The sequence below is a fragment of the Scardinius erythrophthalmus genome, assembly GCF_964197995.2.
Source record: "Scardinius erythrophthalmus genome assembly, chromosome: 7".
Lineage (NCBI taxonomy): Eukaryota > Metazoa > Chordata > Actinopteri > Cypriniformes > Leuciscidae > Scardinius > Scardinius erythrophthalmus.
Window position 1 is genome coordinate 42039769 of NC_138227.1, and position 22973 is coordinate 42062741.

The following is a 22973-nucleotide window of genomic DNA, read 5'->3' on the forward strand; positions in this document are numbered from 1 at the left end:
GATGTCTCACATTACCCCGTTCTCCCCCTACCAGTCGTTTGCATATGGCCGCCTCCAGTGCAAGACGACCACGCCTCATTTCCCATCATCGCATCGTTGTCATGCCCACAGGTGTTCAGTCGACGTGCAGCGAGTGGGTCTGTCTACAAGGAGATTGCGATGCCACGCAGATGTGCTGTTCCTGGCTGTGGACAAACAAAATGTTTGAATATGCTGCCGAACAATCCAGATGTCAGGGAAAAATGGATGCAGTTTATTTTTTGCGGACGTCCCAGTCACGGCAGTGTTAATTTAAGCATGTGTTCTCTACATTTCATTTCATTACAGTATGATGCTGCTTTGCCAGAAAACTTTTGCTTAAAGAACAGGCCGTGCCGACTATTCTGGGCCCAACAATTAGGGATGGGCGGATCAATCCTCACATAAAAATATAGATCCAAATGTGTGTCCAAATGAGTATTTTTTTATTGATTTAGCACGCAATTCAGTGCGTAAAAGCTTCCAAGTGGAAAAATAAGCGAATGTTAGCGGATAATTGTGTAGGATACATACAGACGGTTGGTCTGGGAACGCCCCCGGGAATGCCCCGTCACGTGATGTGAATTTAGCCTGTGGGGGAAACATTGCCTTGGCGCTAATAGAGCATCACAGTCCCGCCCACAGCCCGAGAGCGCTTAGGTGCCGGAAGTAAATTTCCCATTCATTTCTCCCATTGACGTTTTGGAAAATCCGTATCTAAAGAGTTTTAGAGCATGTCTGAGGATAACCAGCTACGGCTGAACTCATAAGCATACAACATATCATTTCGAGTGAAAAAATGAAGAGAAAATCCAAAAAAAGTCAAAGGTACAAGACTGTGTACATAATTCATTTCCGAGCGAAGGAACTACTCATCCCATAAACCACCGCGCCTCACTGAAGTCGACTGAAGCCACAACCGCGAAAGAGCCTGCCTTTTGAGCGACTTCCAAATCTGACGACGGCCACGCAAACTTTTTTGCGGTCATTTATCGTAGTGAATGTGCAGTTAATAGCAGTTCTTTCAGTAGTAATCGTGTAAATAAAAGTGTTTTATATAGTTATTGTGTATTGAATTTTATATTTATCATCATGTATTTTATATTGTGTGCGTGTCCCAGACAGCATGGTAACATTGATTCAATATTGAGTTTTGATCCAAACCTTCATTTTGGTTGACATCAAAATTTCAATGTTTAAAATGTGTTGGATCAGCATTGAAATGTTGATGAAAGGGAACAGCACACATGGTTAAAGACTGTGACATTGAACTAACAGTGAGTCTTAGTTTATGAGCACAAGATCTTGCAGGCATGTATCTGTGCAAAACACTACTGGGTGTTTCCCAATCAGTGAGGCGTTTCAGTTCATGATGGGCACTTTCAATGGTGTTACCTCATTTGTTCTAATACACTGGGGGTTTGGTTTAGGGGTGGGCCCTCATGATTTTAGCAAGTCTTTTAAAAAACCAATTGTAGTTTGCACTAAAAGTTGGCACTAATTGGTATACTCCCATTTTGGTTTTGCATGTGGGCTTCTCAGTAGTTAATTGATGCTTCCTTATTAGAGAGAAAACACAATGTGCATCCTATACGGAAGTCTTGTGTGTTTGACATGCATGAACTCTCCGAGTTTCAAACAATGGTGCATATAATGTATTTCTGTTTTTAGCATGCTTTTTACTTGCATTTTATTTATTGTTACTAAATCTACTAACATACATTAATTTTCCAAGTAAGTAAAGTGTTGAAATAAATCGCACAGATAGCATGGGAACATTAATACAATGTTGAGTTTTGATCCAAACCATAATTTTGGTTGAGATTGACATTTCAGTGTTTAAAGTGTGTTGGATCAGCATTGAAATTTTGATGAAAGCCAACAGCACACATGGGTGTAGACAGTGACATTGAACTAACAGTGATTTGTAGTTGATGAGCACAAGATCATACAGGCAGGTATCTCTGCAGAACACTAGTGGGTGTTTCTCTATCAGTGGGGCGTTTTCAAACCACAATGGGTATTTTCAACCGCTTTACCTGATTTGCTCTAATCCAGTGGGGGCTTGGTTTAGGGGTGGGGTGGTTTAGCAAGTCTGTTGAAAAATGCACTGTAAAAAAAAAACCCGTAAAAAAACGGTATTATTCCGGCAGCTGGGGCGCCAAAAAATTACCGTAAAATAACAGCAAAAAACAATCACGTTAAAATACAGTAATTTTCCATAATTAAATAACAGATTGTATCTTTAATATTACATTAAATCTCATGTAATTATTGGGATTTTTAATGTTTAAAAAAGGCATATACACCTTTAAAAACAATTAAATTACCTATAAATACAGTTAAACGCTGCTATAATACAGAAAAGTGCCACTATTATTTGAGATTTATAATATATTATTATGTAAAAATTTTGTTAATTTAATAAATATTTAATGTAATAAAGTGATATATCACCCACAAAAAAATTTGATTTAACTTTAAAAAAAAAGTCAAAATACTTTTGTAAAACAGATAATAAGCTTTTTTTTACAAGTTTTTACATGGAACTTTACATATAAATCCCATGTATTTAATTGATTTTTAATGTGGAAAAAAAGCATACTCTGCCATAAATACAATGAATTTAGGTACAATTACAGCAATCTACCATTCATTTTAGAATTCTTTATATGTAATTGTACATAAAGATAATGTATATTTAATTAATCTTCAATGTTAAATAAGCATACTTTGCCATAAAAACAATGGATTCGCCTTTAAAAAGAAAAGCAAATACTGTTATTAAACAAGTATGTGTGAGTACAATTAGAGCAATCTACCATTAATTTTAGAGCATATTAAGTATAATTACTTTTTGTATGAAATTTTACATAGAAATAATGTATATTTAATTTATACAACAATGGCTACAATGGATTTACCTTTGTTTTAAATGTCCAAAGAAATAATTTTGTCAAATATCATAACACTATGATAATGATAACTAAACGCATATTTATACACATTCAACCTGCAAATGTAATGGACAAATTAAAAAATATCAAGCTATAACAGTACTTAAATGACAAATGATTTAGCTTAACAATAAGAACCAGAACACACTAACTACTGTTCAACATTATTTTATTCTGTTGACCAACAGATCAGAATAGAAAACAGTTGCTGCTCTAGCAACATACTTGCTTACATAGCTTAACGGCATAGCTACATACTGCTAGCAGTCTAACAATTGGCTGCTTGTAGGCAAAAGTTCAAGAACAGTTTACAATAGGTTCAGCCAATATTCACAGTGAAATAAAAACACTTGAAACAAAAAAACAAGCAATACAATTTAAAAGTCTGTCTGGTACTTCAGATAAGATAAAAGTCAATCTAGGTGCAGTGTAATGCTTGCTTCCACTGTTATTGCAGTAACTTAACTGAAGGTACTGAAGCCTATAAACTAATAACTATAATAACTTTGTCCAGTACTGTGAACCAATTCTATACTTAAAATATGGTTACAATGTGTACCCAGTATTCATCTGGGTCGCAGTGGTACTATCTGACAACAATTAAAGAACACTCAAGAATACAGTAGTGAGAACAACATGAACTGTGCATGAGAAAGAACTAGGGACATTCGATTGCAATAGTCTCCCTTCTGAAAAGTGTTTTTTTTTTTTTTTTACTCCCTCCATTCATGGTCCGATATTTTTGTTATCAGGGAAAGAACCTTCGGACTGACCGCCAGCTGCCTTTTGGTAGAATTCTTCTCCACTTTCGATCCCTTGTCTGGGTTGATCTTAAAAAGGCATCTGTCAAGTGAAAGACATAAAACAATTTTAGTAATAAAATGTGGACTCCTGCAAAATATACCTTATATCTTGACATGAGGACGAATCAGGAATAAATTGGAAAACATACTGTATGTACGCAGTGTTTCCCACAGAATTAGATTCTATTTGCGGTGGTGTGGTGTTTGGGGACCGGGGTGGGGATTAAGTTAAATATATCATATATATATATATATATATATGATATATTTTTAGTGACAAGTACACATTTCCATTGCCAACACTTAGTGTCAGATACCTTAAAGGGATAGTTCACCCAAAAATGAAAATTCTATCATCGTTTACTCACCCTCAAGTTGTTCCAAACCTGTATGAGTTTCTTTGTTCTGTTGAACACAAAGGAAGATATTTGGAAGAATGACAGAATCAAACAGATCTCGATCCCCATTGACTACCATAGTAGGAAAAAATATATACTATGATAGTCAATGGGGACTGAGATCTGTTTGGTTACAAACACTCTTCCAAATATCTTCCTTTGTGTTCAACAGAACAAAGAAACTCATACAGGTTTGGAACAACTTGAGGGTGAGTAAACGATGATAGAATTTTCATTTTTGGGTGAACTATCCCTTTAAAGACATTGCTATGCCATTGCTACACTTTCTATGCTATGACTGCTCCACAGACTTCTTGTTGCAAATTTTTCTCACACACAAACCTGGACCTGGAGATGGACACACACACACACACACACACACACACACACACACACACACACAAACACACGCACAAAAAACACACACACACACACACACACACAGACACACACAAACTCACAAACTCACAAACTTACTGACACACTCAAACACAGGCTCACACACTCAAACATTCAAAAAGACTCTCACACACACACAGACTCAGACACACACACACACACACACCTGGAGATTGAGGTGGACAAAAACCAACACACACCAACCTGAACCTGGATAGCGTTTAACATAGACTAACCCTAGTGTGAGATATGTATCGTCTACGGTAATATCTTAATTATTGTTTTAACAATGAGCAGACATTATCGAGTATGTTACTTCACTCATTTTTGAAAACCATATTTAAAAAAAAATCCTCCATGCAGCACGCATGTAGCTGCTGAAAATTCCTCACTGAAGTAAGAAATTTGTGCAAAAACAGCAGCAAGAGATAAAACACAAACAGTATCAGCATATAGATGGGAACAAAAGTGCAGTGTAGTTTTTATTCCTGGCATTATACACAAGCAGTTTAGAACACAGCCAATTGTGTTCTAAACTGCTCGACTTTGAATAAAAATAAACTGACGGCTGTGCCCTGAACGTCGTTCAGTGACAAATGCTGTAACGTAACGATATATCAAAAATATATTGATATTGAATTAGAGTCCAACTGAAAAAAAATGTTAAGGCATAATTCCACTGCTGTATGTACTTTCACATATCAATCCAAGACGTGAGGCAGACTGTAAAGTATAGCACAATATGCGCTGTGCTGGCACACTGTGTGTGGCTTTTCACACAGGCACTGTTCCGCCTCTGTTACTATCAACCATTTCCTGCTCAGATCTGACCCGCCCTTTCCATATATTTCACACAGCACAGCGTGGAGGCATATTGGCACAATACTGGGCACTGTAACTTAAAGAAATATAATATAAAGTGGCTTAATGTGGACTTGCTGCTCACTGTGCTGCTGAGGCACACAAGGCCCACACACACAGCTGTTGCATCATATACATCTCAACTGAAACTAGAGGGGAGGAGGCACAAGCTATACTATCGGACTATCGCCTCTTGAGATAAAAAGTAGAATAACCACACAGAATGTGTTGGGGTTAAGCTTGTTAGCATGCTGTTAATGATGTCATGTCTTTGTCATGACACATAGTACCTTTTAAGAAGTCTATTAAAGGGATACTCCACCGTCTTTTCATATTAAACTATGTTATTCCCTTAACTAAGATGAGTTGATACATACCTCTCTCGTCTCAGTGCGTGCACTCAATCGCTCTCGCGCGCAGCGAAACTTTGTTCACTCAGTTCATTCAATATGGGCCAAGCAGAGAAGCTACCAAACACCTCCACGTTTTCCCTATTTAAACACAGTTACTCGCGTAGTGTAACTCGACCTAGGACGGTGACACAAAACAAAACGTTGCGCTTTTCTAAGCGTGTAAAATGGATAACTATATTGTATGGCGGAATACCATAGCAAGTGCTTGTAAGCACTTCGTCTTGGCGGAGTAATATCTTCACTAGAGGGAGCGGGGGCCGGTGAGAGGGTATTCTTCACGAGTGAAGATATTACTCCGCCAGGTCGAAGTGCTCATAAGCACTTGCTATGGTATTCCGCCATACAATATAGTTATCCATTTTACACGCTTAGAAAAGCGCAACGTTTTGTTTTGTGTCACCGTCCTAGGTCGAGTTACACTACGCGAGTAACTGTGTTTAAATAGGGAAAACGTGGAGGTGTTTGGTAGCTTCTCTGCTTGGCCCATATTGAATGAACTGAGTGAACAAAGTTTCGCTGCACGCACTGAGACGAGAGAGGTATATATCAACTCATCTTAGTTAAGGGAATAACATAGTTTAATATGAAAAGACGGTGGAGTATCCCTTTAATACACTCTCTACGGTTGAGAAAATGTAGTGAAAAAGACAGCAAGGGAAAGTTGTGAAATCCTGTCCTGTGCAAGGCTCTTTTATTAAATTGCATTCGATTTTAAAGGGGTAACTATTTTTTCTAGTCATTCTATATCTGTTTGGATATTTAAAATGGACGTCTGAAGAAATGCGAAAAATGGACAGAATACCAATCATAATGCAAAGTCACCACCGAAAACTTTGATGTCAGAGACATTTGAGTATTATTACTAAGAACATGTACTCCACTGACCCTGTGCTGTGTTCTTTATACCAAAAATCAATAAAACTTTTCAAAAAAAAAATTGACTTTTTTCTCACCTCTGCAAGAACTCCAATGTTGCTCCTTGGCCTTCTGGGTAAGATATGTTCAGGCAGTAGTACGTGGCAAACATCAATACAAGAGCATCAGTGAAGGCATTGATGTGACCATTCACAATGGTCTGGTCCACAGAAAGCATGAAGTACTCTGCTGCCAATGGAGAATTTCCTGTTGTAAACACACAAAAGACAGGCAGGGGATCTGTATTTTTGTGACAAACTGTGCTCAAAGACCATAAAGTCCAGTAATTATTCAATACGTTTGTAAAGTTAAATTATATTTAACTAAAACACACGAAACATGAAAAAAAACATCCATCACACAATTGGTAGGGGTGGAAATCACCAGACAAACAATACGATATTATCATTACATATAAATCTGGGGTAGGTAATGTTGCAGAAGTCAACTAAGATCTCTTCAGTTGATTAGGCATGTTTTATGCTTTTTTCATGCTGAATGACTTATTTCCAAGAAACGTGCGTGCACATCTCTGGTAAACACGAATTAAAGTGGTGCTTTTGCATGACTCTTTGCGGAGAAACTCGATTAAATCAACTAATCGATTAGTCGATACAACTGAATGATTATTTGTTGACCTTGAATTTCTTCAATCGAGGACAGCTCTACTTCACAGGTAGGCAGTATCTAGTCAGATAGAAATTAGCTGCATATGAATCAAATAACTGCATTTCAACAAATCTGACAAGCTGCTGGCTTACTGATCAACCTTATCTACATGACTGTAGCTTGAGCAAATGCCCATAAATTAATTTTGCTACCAGTGTATAATCCATGCCATCATATGTAAAGGAAGAAGGCAAAAAAGAATAACTACACCTTTAATAACCAATAGTAAATTATAATAATAATATAATAACATAACTATGTCAGAAAAAGAAAATATTCAAACTTACCACACACAACAATGCATGGCGTACTTGGAAGTTCCGCACAGTTCACTTCAGAGGGCAGGATTGTTTGATCCAGTTTATGGAACATCTGGTCTTCTTCCTCATTGAAATATCTAACAAGTAGTTGAAGAAACCCAGCAGCACTGACATCTGCAACATTCTTGCTTGATGCTTCCATTTCTCTGAAGATGGTCTCCATCTTCCCTGTCTTGTCACTGGTCTTGAGGTATGAAATAACCCTGGCATATTTGTTTTCCATGGCTTTGTTATCAATGTCCATGCCTGTAAGCTCTTTGAAATGAGTCTTCATGCCAGTTATTTCAAATAAATATGGCCAATCGTTTATCAAATCAGAGGTCTCAATTCCATTGATAATGTCTTTTCTCTGAGTGAAGAAAGTGGTCCTCATCATTTTCTCAATACATTTCGTGTCACGGCATCTTTCTTTGTACATTTTCTTTAACTGTTCTTGTGCTTGCTTCTGGGATTCCAGTGTTTCATCAGTTGGTAGACGCATTGGTTGCCAATTAATGCATCCATAGGTGTCTAGTCTTCTCTTCCTGGGTGGGGTATCCTCTCCTTCACTGGTGCTAATAAGTTGTCTTTTTAAGGAAAGTGGAGTGCTTCCTCTCTTCAAGTTATCCACCCTGCTGAGCATCTGTTTTGTGAGTGAGTCATATCCACTGCCCACAATTTCACCTTCAATGACATCAGTGAATGCCACAGGATACACCTTTGCCATCTTTCTTGCGATCTCACTGAGGTGTTTCTTTGCGGGTGTTGGGCATATTGTTAAGATTTCACTGATAATCAGCCGTATCATTTCAAGTCTGTCACTCTTTGTTGGTCGCTTCCCTTCTTCTAATTTTCTGATGAGCTCAGATGGCAACTTCTTCCATGGAATTTCAAAATTGAAATGCCAGCTGTTGTCAGACGGTCGACGAGGTGTGCAACCTATACTTGAACTAGATGTTGACCTTGGTGAATTTGAACTTGCTGAGCTGTAGCCACCTGAAAGGTTACAGATGAAAATATGATGATACAACATGCACTGCAAAGCCAAACAATTTCATACCAATTTTTGGGGGCTTAGTTTGTTTTTTAAACAATCACAGAAAAATTACACAAAATTATGTTCTGTTTAGTTATGTAGTGGAGCAACACAGACATGGTGCCCTTTTATTTTTAGAATAGTTAATGGCCATATGTAGAGAAGATACATACTTGCCAAATAGTGAAACTTCAGACAAGACTAATGATAAGTTCAAAGACCAAAAAAGTCACATTCTGTGCAATAGGCATGGACTCACCAGAAGGAAACATCTCATCAGGCCGTGTATGAGGACTGTCACAAGACTGTTGGTTGCTGGGAAGACTGTCCAACGCATCTCTTTGGCCTTAAAAGACACACAATAGTGGAGTTATGTCTTGTTTATTTTTTTTGCCACAGTAACAACATAAACCTTTATTTGGAGATAATAAGAACACCAGAAAAAGCATATATCATATATATTAGCATATATCTAATGTTCTTAATATTAAAAGTTGCATTAAGTACAAACACATACTTGTGGTTTTAAAATGGGAAATAAGTTTCCTTGCTTCCACTGGCTTCAGGACATGAAGAAGGTCACTTTCTTGAATGTAGTTCAAGTCTTCAAGGTCGTGAACTCCTAATTCTTGAAGAGCCTCGAGCAAAGGGTCAAGTTCCCTTAGTTTTGGGAGTGTTGAGGTAAGGAAAGAGGAAAGAGCACTCTGTGTATCCATAACTATACAGGAGAGAAAAGACACATTGATAGTTTTCTTTACTCTGTATCAACAACGCTGTGTTTCAGTGAAATGACTCTTGTCCCAAAAAGCTTGTACTCAGGCAATGGATAATAATCCAGTTTGAGCTCTCCTTTCACACACTTCATGGTCTGCCTTGCCTCTTTCACTTCATAAAGTCCAAACTCCGCTAAATATGACACATTATGAGGTGTAACAATAAAGTACACATGCTTCTCCTCCTTCACCAGTATAAGCTGAATTTGTCCGAATTCGGTTGACTCACCGTGGCTCAGACAAAGAAAGAACCCCTTTCTGTATTGAGTGCCTTTCCACTGTACCTCTGTACTTGCCACAACATTGGTTTCCTTGACCAAAGTTTCTCCAACAGCAGTGCGCACTGCATTGCTGTACAGTTCAGCATGGAAAGGAGTGGAGTTCTTCACCACCAATGAAGGTGCAAAAAAAGAGCCTGCATGTAAGTAGGCTTGTAGTAGCTGGTGGTTTCTGGCAAGTGTTTGACATACATTTTTGAAATTTTGTGTTCTTCGCACACATCTTTTGAAGTATGAATGCTTGCTCTCGAACCTCATTGTCCACAACCGCATGAGAGGGCCAAATTTCAGTATCAGTGCAGGGTAGTGAGTGAGGTAATGGTGCTTTGGTCTCAATTTGTGCGCAGGAAACATTTCTTTCCTTGCCTCTAGATAGTCACGTATCTGAACATTGAGCAGAGCAATCTGTGGTGCTGATATTTTAGGGGCACAAATTAATTCCACTACCTCTTTCAGTTGGACAGTCAGCTGCCATACTGGATTCTCTGTATCTGTGATCCTATCCCCGATTATAAGAGGGAGAAGTCTCAGCAAAGACCAGTTTTCTGCTGCCTGTCCACCTAGTTTTACACCCTTTTCAGAAACTTCTGAGGGTGTAGAATTACCATCAGATCCCTGATAGCCAAACTGCCTAATCCTACGATTAAGTTGGGAATATGTGAAGAATTTCTTCACCTTGACAAAGTAGTTTATGTAAATGGCAAGGTCATATGCCACAACACCCTCAAACAAATCATGGCCAATACAGGGTGGGAGGCCTGGCTGGCAGACATGGAAAAAAGCCAGAGAGTTAAAGATCGAGTCAAATTTCAAACCTCTGACTTCACTTACATCATCATTGTGCAGCTCTTGTATAGTGTCATTGTAGTCTTGTACTGTGCGGATGGATGCATTGTGTTCAAAGTCGTCTAGCTTATCTCTGGTAATGTGACAATACCGGCAGAAATAGCGCGATGTACTGAAGTTTTCTGTGAAGCCACCGATATTATGCGAACCCAAGTTATCCCCAGCAATGCAATAGAGTGTTGCTTTCACAGTGTTTCCACGTATATTCAGACCATTTGTCTCCAGTTCTCTGAGATCTGATAACAATGGAGAGAACACTTTCTCATGGCCAAAATGCTTGAAATCAGCCTCTCGACACAAGAGCAAAAGCTGCATGTTATCAACGGTGGATCGACGAAAAGGATTAAAGTTTGCAAGAGTGAAGTAGACCCCAAGCATTTTGTGTTTTTTCTTTGCAGAGCCAATGGGATTAACCACCTCGAAAGCATCTTGATACAGTATCACCTTTAAAGTGAGACCTGACTCTGAAAACAGAGGATTGGATTTGAATAAAGATCCATCACACACATCGTTAAAAATACGAGGTGCACTCTCATTCCCAGTTGTAGAACATTCTTCCCACACAGCAGGATCTTTTAACAGAGCTGTTAATGTATCTTTTATGGGAATGTACTGAGCATTTCGCTCTTTTCTGTTTTCATCAAACCCCAAAAAAACTGTCTGTGGATGCACATAGGCAAAATTCTCCTCAAAATACTGCTTTCTCTTGTACTCTGTAGAAAGTGCAGAGCTACAGGATGAATGCATATCTATGTCATCTAGGGTCGTCAAAACATCTTTAATTTCTGTCTCTGTTAGTTTAGTTTTTGCATGAAGAGATACTTTAAGTTGATTCTTTGTGTGTTGCTGGCAAACACCACTGAGACTATTAATTTCTTCTACAATCAACTGTATTGTAGAGGAGGGGATGAGGTGCTTTGCCTGCAACTTCATGTAAAACATGCATAGGTTTCTCATGTATAAGCTCTTCATTTGTGCAGGATCCAGTGTAACCTCACCAGGCCCATCATCAACTGCCCCTTCATCTGACTGGCTTTCAACAACAGAAAACTGAGGCTCACTAGGAGCTGAAGGAAGACAGTATGCACCAGAGACATGAAGAGCTGTGGAATGTTTGTGCTTTCTAGATAGGTGGGACGTTAAAGATGATTTCACTGAAAAAGTCTTATCACAGTTTTTGAATGGGCATTGCACCTCCTCTCTTTTTGAAGCATGAGATTTCAGGTGACACAAAAGATCTTTCAGATCAATCAACTCTTTCTTACAGTGAGTAAGTTCACATTTAAATGGTCCCTGCAAAGTCTCACACTGTGACACAGAAGATGCCTGCTTATGATGACGGTAAACATGGCATTTAAATGCATTATAATTTCTAAAGTGAGACTTGCAACCTGTTATGCAACATGCATACTGGTAATGAGCCTCATTTCTGTGTAGCTCTTGATGTTGAACATAACCTTTTAAGGTTTTCACAGAAACACCACACCTGTGACAAGTGTATTCTTGGACCATGGCAAAACACTCACCTCTTCAGATTACTTTGAGGTCAGCAAAATCTGTTGAGAGACAGAAAAAAAAATATATTTGAGTGCATAGGCAATCTTAATTGAGAAAAAAAATACAAATAACTTATATTGGAAACTATTGTGTGCAAGTAACGTTAGTTAAATATGTAAAACAGTTAACACTATCTCAACCTAACGTTACATTATAACGTTAGTGAGCCAACACTTCACTCATAACATTGGCACTGTTTAACGTTACACTAACACGTTAACGTCGACTTTCAGGTCACAACACAAGTTATAGAATTAGCACGTTTGCAAAGCTGGAGTAAAGTCAAAGATGGTAAATGATTAGCACTAACAAGCTAACATTTATGCTAACTAAAGTTACCATGCTTGAGTTGGTAATGTTAACGTTAGTTATACAGTTTATATTTCGGGCTTACGTACCTTGTAGTTCTTGTTTACTTGCAGACTGTGAGTGGTATCTTTTGCATCCTGAATATGGCACAACGCGTTGCACAAAAAAGTCGCTCACTTCCAAACTGTCTCAAGCAAACACTATGAAAACGAAAAAACAGCCGCGCTCCTCTCTGGCTCACAAATGTGTCTGTAACGGTCTCTCTGGGCTGTTTCGCGCTTTCTAACGTAACCCCTCCCACTCAAACGTTGCCGTTGTTCTTTAAAATTATTGGACGTTTCACCTATTTTTTTTTAAGTTTCACATGTTTATAGTCATGTGTCCCAAAATCTCCTGCTCCTGACTTTGCAGTTTGCCAGTTTACACGTGATATGGGAAATAAACAAAGCCTGCAGTGTGAATGTAGTTTAACAGTTTTCTTTTTTTTTTCTTTTTTTTTTTTTTTTTATATATATTTTTTAACAACCACAACAGTGCTTGACTGATGCATCCATGTCCACATAATGCCCAAACAACAAACCAGCAGGGCTTGCCATCATATCAAGTCATATTGTCCCATCACAACTACCTTTCAAGAGTTGATGTTTTAATGAAAGTAATCATGCTATGTAGGAAAACAGGAAATACATATGTATGAAAATCAAGACCTGTATAAATTTGTTTCTGTCAGGTAAAAGTATCTCCATTTAATCAGAGCTACCAGAGCTTTGCGATAATAAGCATTAGTCAAGTCAGAGTTCAGAGGAAATGCCAGATGCAAAACACACTTCAAAAGTGCACAGAAATTGTACATAAATATATTTGACATTTTACTTATTTAGCTTACGCTTTTATCCAAAGTGACTTACAATTGTTATATATCAGAGGTCACATCTCTGGAGAAACTAGGTAACCCATTTTGTTCAGGGCATAATATCACGGTGAGATTTGAACCCAGGTCTCTCAGGGATCTTTCCCACGGCCCTGTGTTCCCACATTTCTAAGAATCTTTTTTTTTTTTTTTTCAGAAAATTTAGAAAATTAGGCCCTATGTTCCCACAACCATATGTTTCCACAGCCCTATGTTCACCAAAAGGTCGGGAGAAATCTGCCAGGAACTCTATGATCCCACATTTCTAGGACATTTTCAAAATTGAGTAGTGTTCATACATTTCCCTATAATTTCAGCAGCTAGTCTACACTACAGCTAGTCTACACTACAGCAGCTAGTCTACACTACAGCTAGTCTACACTACAGCTAGTCTACACTACAGCAGCTAGTCTACACTACAGCTAGTCTACACTACAGCAGCTAGTCTACACTACAGCTATTCTACACTACTACAGCTAGTTAGGGTTAGGGTTAGGGTTAGGGTTAGGGTTAGGTTTAGGGTTAGGGTTAGGGTTGGGTTTAGGGTAACCTTAACCCTCTCTGGGAACAAATAGCTGTGGGAACATAGGGCTGTGGGAAAAAAGAGCTATGGGAAGTGGGAACATAGGGCTGTGGGAAAAAAGAGCTATGGGAAGTGGGAACATAGGGCTGTGGGAGCATAGGCACGCTCCCGTTTCTCAGACCAAAGGCATGTGCCTTTATTGAGTTTGTGCACAGTTACTAAAACACAGTAGCCAGAAATATTTAATGATAACCTGGTGAAATACTGGTAATAAACATTCAGTATTTACTGCAGTGCTTTTATGCTTTTGTCAGTTTATATACACAATATATCTAAAAGTTTATTTTGATTTGCTTGAAAAGAGAAAAGCAACATAATGTAAGAAGTGCTTTATTGGATGGCATCAATATTTAATCAATCAATCTTTATTTGTATATCACTTTACATACAAAATAATGACAATAATGCTTGGATATACTGGTATATACAATTAAATGAGCAACTTCAAGTTCAAATTACCCCGGTCTGCTGGGTAACTGTGGCCACGTTTCTGCACGTTTCGCAATTCTGTAAGCTGAAATGTTTGACTAAAAGGGGCTGTATGATGCTGCATTTCAAGCCCTTTATTGTAGTTCTGTGATCCCTGTATTGTAGCTTCTGCTAGCTAGTTAGCTAGTAAGCTTAATGCTCCGGGGGTATGGGGTGTTAAAGATGTAAACATTAACATTATTACAGATGCTTTGGACTGCTGTTTCAGAGCCAGATTATAACAGCAGCTGCTGCAAGCTATCTTTAGCAACAGCTAGCATTCACAATAAGTAAAGCTATCTGTCCATCAGGAAACTTCATAAAGAGTTGAGGCAGAGCTGCCAGAGGACTTTATTATACACTTTGGCCATGTTTAGCATGAACATCTGACATTGTAACATCATAGATATGACAGAAAACACAGAAAAGCCTAATAGGTCTCCTTCAACAAATAGTATAACGCAAAAGGGGTTTCTGGTACACTGAAAAAAGTCTAACTGCTGTTGTTAATTTAATGTGTATTTTGTCATTGAAATAGTTGAAAATTATTAGTTTTTTCATTTAAAGTTAACGTTTTAGTTTATATTTATGGTTGAATCCATTTTTTTTTACATTGATACATATAATTTGGCAGCGGGATATTAAACTGAATTTATTCATTTGATCAGAGCATTTTTATTAGATTAAGCATGATTTGCACATGCGCATTGTTGAGTTGGCGATCCCGCTCTCTGACCACCTGACCTGTTAAAAAAAAAAAATCGTCCGTTGAACTGTCTGTGAAGAACACACACATTGAATCTGCGACTGCGAGCGGCCGTGATACACTTCAACAGATCCCTCCAGCCAGTCTGCAACACAGAAGAACTCCGAGCAACATTGATACTGGTAAGGTAAAAACACCTACTCCCCCCGCCCAGCACTAATATCATTTCTAAATTCATTTTGTGGGGTCATGACGTTAGCTAAAGTTACCACGTGTAAGTTAGTGCATTACAGCTAATTTTATGTTCATGAATTCAAATGCATTTGTTCTGCTGAGTGTTTTTAATATTTAACAGTGGCGTGAAGAGTCTAGAAAATGTTTATTTGCAGAGATTATTGACTTTTAAGAGCTCTGCGTGCTCTGTTTTAAAGCTAGCTAGTGACGATATCAGTATGAATCCAAACGGCATTAATAGGCATCAAGCAGTAACGTTACCAACCATGTCATGCTAACGTTAGCTAGCTTGTCATGAAGGTGGGTAAATAATGCTCTCTTTAAAAACACTTGAAACGTGGTAACGTTAGTTAATCACCAGGTTCAAGCTGCAAACTTGACTTGTGTTTACTTCTGCTGTCAATAGCATAAGGTCATGTTTAACCCTTGTATGGTGTTCGGGTCTGTTGGACCCGTTTTCATTTTTTATCAAAAGAAAAATTATACAATTTATTCTTTTTTCAAACTGAGACTCATTGGCCTTGGCTCATTTTCTGTGAGGAATATATATCAGAACACATTTTCAATGACCACACACTGTACACCCCCCCTACACATTTATTTTACACACAGGATGTTCGGGTCCACTGGACCCAGGGCTAATAAAAGTGTGGAAATTATAGGTCCTGTGTGTATGTTCTTGTATATGGATTATGGGGACACAAATGTGTATAATGACATAGGTATTAACGTTACAATGTAAACATGTTTTATGACGACATCTGTGTCCTCATACTAAAACATACTAAATGATGTTTTTTGAATCAGAAAATGCCAAAAGTTTTCTGTGATTGATGGGTTTAGGGGTAGGGTTGTGTAGGGGGACAGATTATACAGTTTGTACATTAGAAAAACCATTATGCCTATGGAGAGTGACCGTACACCAAATATCCAAGTGAGTGTGTGTGTGTGTGTGTGTGTGTGTGTGTGTGCGTGCATGTGTGTGTGTGTGGGGGGGGGGGTGTTTTGTGTGTGTCTATGTGTGTGTGTGTTGTGGGTGTGGGTGTGTGTATGTGTGTGCATGAGTGTGTGTGTGCGTGCGTGTGAGAGGGAGATTGTGTGTAAGTGTGAGAGAGTGCAAAAGTGAGTTTTGTTTCTACCCCTGCCGTTCCCGCACGAGGTTGCAATTCTTAAATGTGATCTAACAAAGGTAAAGAGAAAATATTAACCATATATGCTGTTTATATTGCTTGTAATTGGGATGAAGTAAACATCTGTTGAGTATTTTAACATAACATTTTTGATTGTGTTGAATTAAAAACCCCAAAATGCAGCGGGTCCACCAGACCCACGAACACTGGCTGAGTAACAAAAATATAAACACCACACAAGGGTTAATCTTTTATTTACACTCCTAATTATCTTGTGTTAAGTATTTATCAGCCATAATATTACAAGGCCCAGCTATTTCTAGCTGGTAAAGTTAGTTTGCTACACTGTTAACAGCATTTAAGGTTACATGTGGTAGAAATGTACCAAAATGTTAGCCAGCTTTCCTAAAAAACATTAAATTAAAGTAAATATATCTATTTATGTTAAATGTTGGGTATTCTTAATTTGTGCGTGATGTTAGTAGTTAACAAACTCTGATGGCTAACAGCTAAAACTTAATCATGTTTTCACTTTCAACTTAAGGGAAGAAGCCACCAATCAGTCTGCTGGGCTCCTGCCAGTGATCATTGCTTGTGGTAAGGTCTATTTACAATGTAATAAGGGCATTTGTGGTAATTAGGCATTTGTGCATCCTAGTGTAGTTTCTCTCATCTGTGAAGTTGTCTATCAGATCTACTAAGTAAAACTAGATGTGGTCTGCTCAGTTGCCTAAAGGTATATTTTCTATCTCATGTTTCTTCAGTTATCCACACATGTGGCAATGTAAAGACTGTGACAATTTATTCAAGAAGATCTGAACTTTTGAAACACTATAAACTTGATCATCTGCATTATGGACCGGGCCGTTTTCTGTTCATCTTAAAAACTTATTTTTGTATGCCCTACTTTTTAGATCAATGACTAGTTCATGCGAATCATAGTTTGGTACACTGAATAGTCTGAATAGTTTATTTTTATTTTTTTTATGTTTAATTTTAATTCATAGTAACTGTTTTTACTCAGACTGTGGACATCACCATCAGAAGAGAATGCATCCTCAAATCTCTGATCTACCTCGGAAACCTGTTGAGCACCTTATCAAAGAATTCCAGGTAAGGGCATCTCTCTCACAGTTTACATCTACAGACTAACTACATCTTACATCTATAGTCTAGGTTTTCCTAGCCATATTTAATAAATAGGGGTGTGACGAGAAACTCGGCTCACAAGATAAGATTTTAACACTATTTAAATCTTTGATGCTAAATTATGACTGAATTTTGAGCAGTAAACACTTCCAGACTAGGGTTGGGCGATGTCTACCAATTTGGCATCGGACGATGTCTACAGTGAAATATCGCGATGGACGATGATATCGGGTGGGTGAGGGTTATAACAAAACGCCGGCTCAACATCGTGATGTCTGTTCAGCTGTCTGGGCCGATATCATCGTCTATCGGCCGAACCCTATTCCAGACCACATCCAGACGTACCAAAACAATCTTTTTTTTCTTCCCTGTCTTACCTGGAACAGTGTCAAAAAAGTGCGTCCAAAGAATCCATTTGCAAATGACTTAACACCTATATGCACACGCTACTTCATATTACAGGCCTATATGTGGCGTTCTTTTTGCTACAAAAATTAACCAAAAACGGAGAAGAGCACAGCCTTCAGTCAATTCCACTCCCGTTCTTAAAGCTACACTGTGTAACTTTTTTAGTTGATTCTTAGCAAAAACACTTAGTTCTTTCAAAAATATATGTGCTCATTAATGTATAATTACTTCTTTCAAGTAATAAAGTATTCTCGTAAGTTTATAATCTGCCATTGAAAGTACATACGGGTAAGGAGTTCAAATGCCGGTCGCCATGTTGCCCCTCCATCTTGAAACTACATTGGCCAAAGAGGGACATACAAGCTTCGCCTTTTGCGTTTTTACACGCAGTAGCACAGTGACGAATGTGAGAGGGAGATTACTCGCGACTGCCGGCAGATTTGAAAAACTCCTACGGCCATAGAGCAGTTGAATTGAAGGGTCTTGTAAAACGTGCTGAGGTATTATTAATTCGTGGCCACGAAACAATTCACCTGAATATTCACCAATTCACACACAAAAAAGAAATAAAAAGCTGTACGAGAATACATTTACATTACATTTACAATTATTTATATACAGTAGTCTGCCTTCACTGAAGAGCTATCTTCACAGGTAAGAAAAACAGTTTAATAATTATTATTAATTCGTGGCCACGAAATAATTCACCTGAATATTCACCAATTCACAAAAAATAGGACTTTAGCATTCACTAATAGTATCAAACTGTTTTTGGCCACGTTGTAATTCGTTAAATCAAAATGAGGGAGGGAATTAGTTCAATGTGTCCACGATTTATTAAAACGAGGGAATAAATAAGTCGTCGTAACAACTAATTATTTAGATCAGTGGCAGAGGTGGAAAGAGTACTGAAAATTTGTACTCAAGTACAAGTACGGTTACATTGCTGAAATAATACTCAATTACAAGTAAAAGTACTGGTGTCAAAAAAGTAATTAAGTAAAAGTAGGCTACAAATTACTTTTCTCAAAAACTACTCAGAGTACTAGTTACTAATTACTTTTTAGCTGGCGATAGTTAATGCATTACCAATAAATATTCAACCAAATCATAGATTTATGTAGAAAATAGCTACTTTTAACACGTTTTTACCTTATTGTCGAAGGAAATTAATTAGTGGATACTGGAATTTCTAACTTCAATATGACACCTTGAAATATGTCAATATTCAGTAGGCCTAGCCTATCATTTTTAATACCATCGGGAAAACTACTACATACTAAATATTTTAATATCTACATTTTTGTCCATCCATTTTGTCAAGGCAATCATTATTTTCAAGCATTGAAAAGCACAACACTCATTGTAATAGTAATCTATTTGAATGGAAAAGTTTAATTCAAGTCTTCTGAAGAGACACGTCCACTTTATAAGGTGAGATTTTAATTCAGGCTTTTGTTTACATATTTAAACATTGATCAATAACCATTACAATAATCTAATATTTACTCACTCCGTGTATTTGTCTTTACAATAGGGTAATGTGAACTGTTGCAATAGCTCACACACAGCACAAGGAAGCTTGATTTCAATTGAAACTGAATTTAATTTGCAAAAAGACTAGATTTTTCATAACTTTTGACAGCGTTTAATTCAATAGCATGGAGAGATTGGAGCTGGACGTCATTTGAGTCTGCAGTGAGAACCACTTGGAGAGATTCGCGATTGCACATGATATGACACACAGTCCGAGAGCGCACACTCAATATACGAGTCCAGTATATTTGAGAGCTCGCGTCCAGTTTTCTGCGATTACATGAATGTGCCCTCGTGTTATAATATTCTTCGTGACATTTGCCATTAAAATATGCCATAGAAACTTGCAGGTATTAATCAAATTATGCGTTATAGGCCTACCTGCTGCAATCCCGCGCTGAGAGGAGGCGGTGCTGTCGTTGAGATGAGAGAATGAGAACGCGCAGCTGCCATCGTATCGGTGTATAGGCCAAAATGAGTATTGACAGATATTTCAGTATTGATATGTATCATAATATAGATATTTTGACAATACTACTATGTAGTTTGTTGTTCCAAACTTTCAGTCCAGCCATTAATCACTCTGAGCTCCTCGCCTCCTTCATGATCAGCTCTTCAAAACCTGCTGCGACTGCGGCGGCTTTCATTTAGTCCAAATATCAGGGTTTTTATTGGTCCATTTACTATCGAATATTTTTATTGGCTACCGAAATGCCATTCAAAGATTTGAATATCAATTCAAATTGTACTCAGTAACGAAATGTGATTTTACAAGTAGTGAAGTAGATTACTTAGCTTAATATGTACTTGAGTACAAGTAAAATTACAGATTTAAAAATATACTCAAAGTACAAGTACCCAAAAAAACGACTTAATTACAGTAACGTGAGTAGTTGTAATTCGTTACTTCCACCTCTGATCAGTGGACAGGGCGCATAAGAACAAACAGTGATAGAGCCCCGGCCGTGCGCGCGTGCACTCTCACCGCCTTCAAACAACACGAGCGCTGTATTGCTCTCTCTCCCTCGCGCATATCAACACAATAGTAAAAGGTCGGAAGACCGATTGTGTTTTATTGATTAGTAGTTTGTTCATATAAAGTGTTTGATTAGTAAGTACATGTTTAGGAAATGCATAATACAAATTGTATGAGTTAAAGGGGTCATGACATGAGAAACCAAATTTGCCTTGATCTTTTGGTTTATAAGAGGTCTTTGTACTATTAAAACTTCCTGCAAGTTTCATAGCTTTAGATGCCCTCCCCATTATAAACGAATCATTTATTTAATCAAGCTCTAAATACAGCTCGTTCTGGATCCATGGTAAGAAGTGACGTCACGGTACGAAGTGACGCACCAGTCGTTTGCATATGACCGCCTCCAGCACAAGACTACTGTGCCTCAGTCATTTCGCATCGTCGCATGATTCGTTGTCACGCGCCCCACAGGAATTCAGTCGTCGACGTGCAGCGAGTGGGTCTCTTTACAAGATTGCTATGGGGCCGCCAAAGCCTTATTTGATCGGTGAGTGATGTGTAGAGACGATTGTGACAGGGCGCATGTTACTGAACGAGCAGAGAGAGCGAGCGAGAGCGCCCCGGCCGCGCGCGCGCACTTTCACTGTCTTTCTCTCTCTCTCCCTCCCTCCCTCGCGCATATGCATCAAAATAACCCGTATTCAAGTGTCTCGGGTTACAAATCTGACATATTAATTCAAAATAGCTTCACACTGTCCATGTGGATACGAGGTAATCCATTCTTAGTTGTTAGTGGTGGACAGATGGTTCATTTTCTGGCTTTCTATATCTATGTTAATAACTGATGCATAAGCACTGACGTTAGCCAATCATAACAGTGGGTGTTAACACTGAACTCTTAAAGGGGAAACACCCCTAAAACAGACTGTTTGAATCAGAGGATGAGAAACAGGATGGGAAATTATCATAAATCACTACATTTTAAAGTTTTTTTGTCCAAAAAACTATAGTAATAATATAATTGTGCCTAAGGCAACATAATAAAACAAAACAAAAAACCATGTCATGACCCCTTTAATGTAACGGTAAATGGACTCTGCGGGTAAAGCTGTTGTGATGAAACTGCGCATGTGCGGGGTAAAACTGTGGCTCTGCGGCTCTGCAGACAGATATTATTGTGCTACGATCAGTGGCGCGGATACTGTGTTTGTTTCTGGCTCGCGCACAGCCTTCACTCTCGGACGCGCGCTTTCTTTGCCCGCTTCATATTATAAAACTAGTCTAGCGGTCTCTGGTGGTGCAAAAATGTATTACAACTAAATTCAATGCACGCCATTGACGCCACTTAACCGAGCAAAATGTTTCACTCGGTTACGCAATTTTTAACGGTTAAATCGGTTAACCATGGACACCCCTACATGCTTATTTTCTCTTTCTTTTTTTTTGCAGGAAAATGAGGTTGAAGAACTGGAGCAGACAATCATGGTGATCTTTATAACTGGGAAAGAGGATCCTCTCTATCCACCCAAAGACATTAAAATTGTCATCGAAGGAACAGAGGTCCTGAAAGATTTGCCCTCGGTTGCAACCGCTTTTGCCATGGCCTTTGGACTCATATACACACTTAACCTTAAATATGCGATAAGGCTTCAGTTCACTTTGAATTTGTGCAAAAGATCCAGATGGAGCTTGATGGAGAAAAGATGACCCCAAAAGTCACTAGACTGACCACGCAGCTGTACAGCACAGAGTAGGCAGAGCTGAATTTCACAGACTTGCTTGATTTTATTTTCCATTTGTGGTTAAATTTTATGGTGTTTTTACGGCCAGGAGCTTGCTATATTGAGAACTGGGGAGATTCACACAAGTCATTGAAGAAAATCATTTGGATAATGTTTCCTATCAGAAAACTTCCTATTTCCAGGATTTGCCTTTAGTGTTCAGCTGAAATAGACTGTTCATCATGTACATTTGAGACAGATATACAATATTGTCATAACATGTAATTGTATTTTAGGATGTTTTATGGTGAAATGTGTTGTCAGGACAAACCTTCCTAATTTAATATTACTACTAAGACTAATGTGATGTCATCAAGATCAAGTGATGATTTGAATAATGTAACACATTTGTGGGCTATTGAACAATAAATATAAATGTGTTCTAAAGGAAAGTGTTATAAGTAGTCATTGATCAAAATGTATTAAGACAACCTAAAATAATTAATTTTATTTAACCTATACATATTAATTTAGTTGGTTTCTAACTTAAAATAATTAGTTTGTTCTAACCTAAAATTATTAGTTTGATCAACCTTTAAAAAGTGGTTGCATGGATTTAAA

The 22973-nt window shown here is 38.1% G+C and overlaps 2 protein-coding genes across 2 annotated transcripts; one reads left to right on the forward strand and one right to left on the reverse strand.

The window, feature by feature from the left end:
- Positions 1–3128: 3128 nt before the first annotated feature.
- LOC308693096 (uncharacterized protein) lies at positions 3129–12829 on the reverse strand. Its single transcript, XM_081369821.1, has 7 exons — positions 12621–12829; positions 12192–12221; positions 9286–9486; positions 9028–9114; positions 7721–8728; positions 6803–6971; positions 3129–3818 (listed from the first exon to the last, which is right to left on the reverse strand). The coding sequence occupies exons 3-7, from the start codon at positions 9482–9484 to the stop codon at positions 3689–3691; spliced, it is 1593 nt and encodes a 530-aa protein (XP_081225947.1). The 5' UTR covers positions 9485–9486; positions 12192–12221; positions 12621–12829; the 3' UTR covers positions 3129–3688.
- A 2436-nt stretch (positions 12830–15265) lies between these two features.
- LOC308694278 (uncharacterized protein) lies at positions 15266–22747 on the forward strand. The gene is made up of 4 exons (XM_081371737.1): positions 15266–15380; positions 17112–17159; positions 17587–17675; positions 22081–22747. The coding sequence occupies exons 3-4, from the start codon at positions 17613–17615 to the stop codon at positions 22336–22338; spliced, it is 321 nt and encodes a 106-aa protein (XP_081227863.1). The 5' UTR covers positions 15266–15380; positions 17112–17159; positions 17587–17612; the 3' UTR covers positions 22339–22747.
- Positions 22748–22973: the final 226 nt, after the last annotated feature.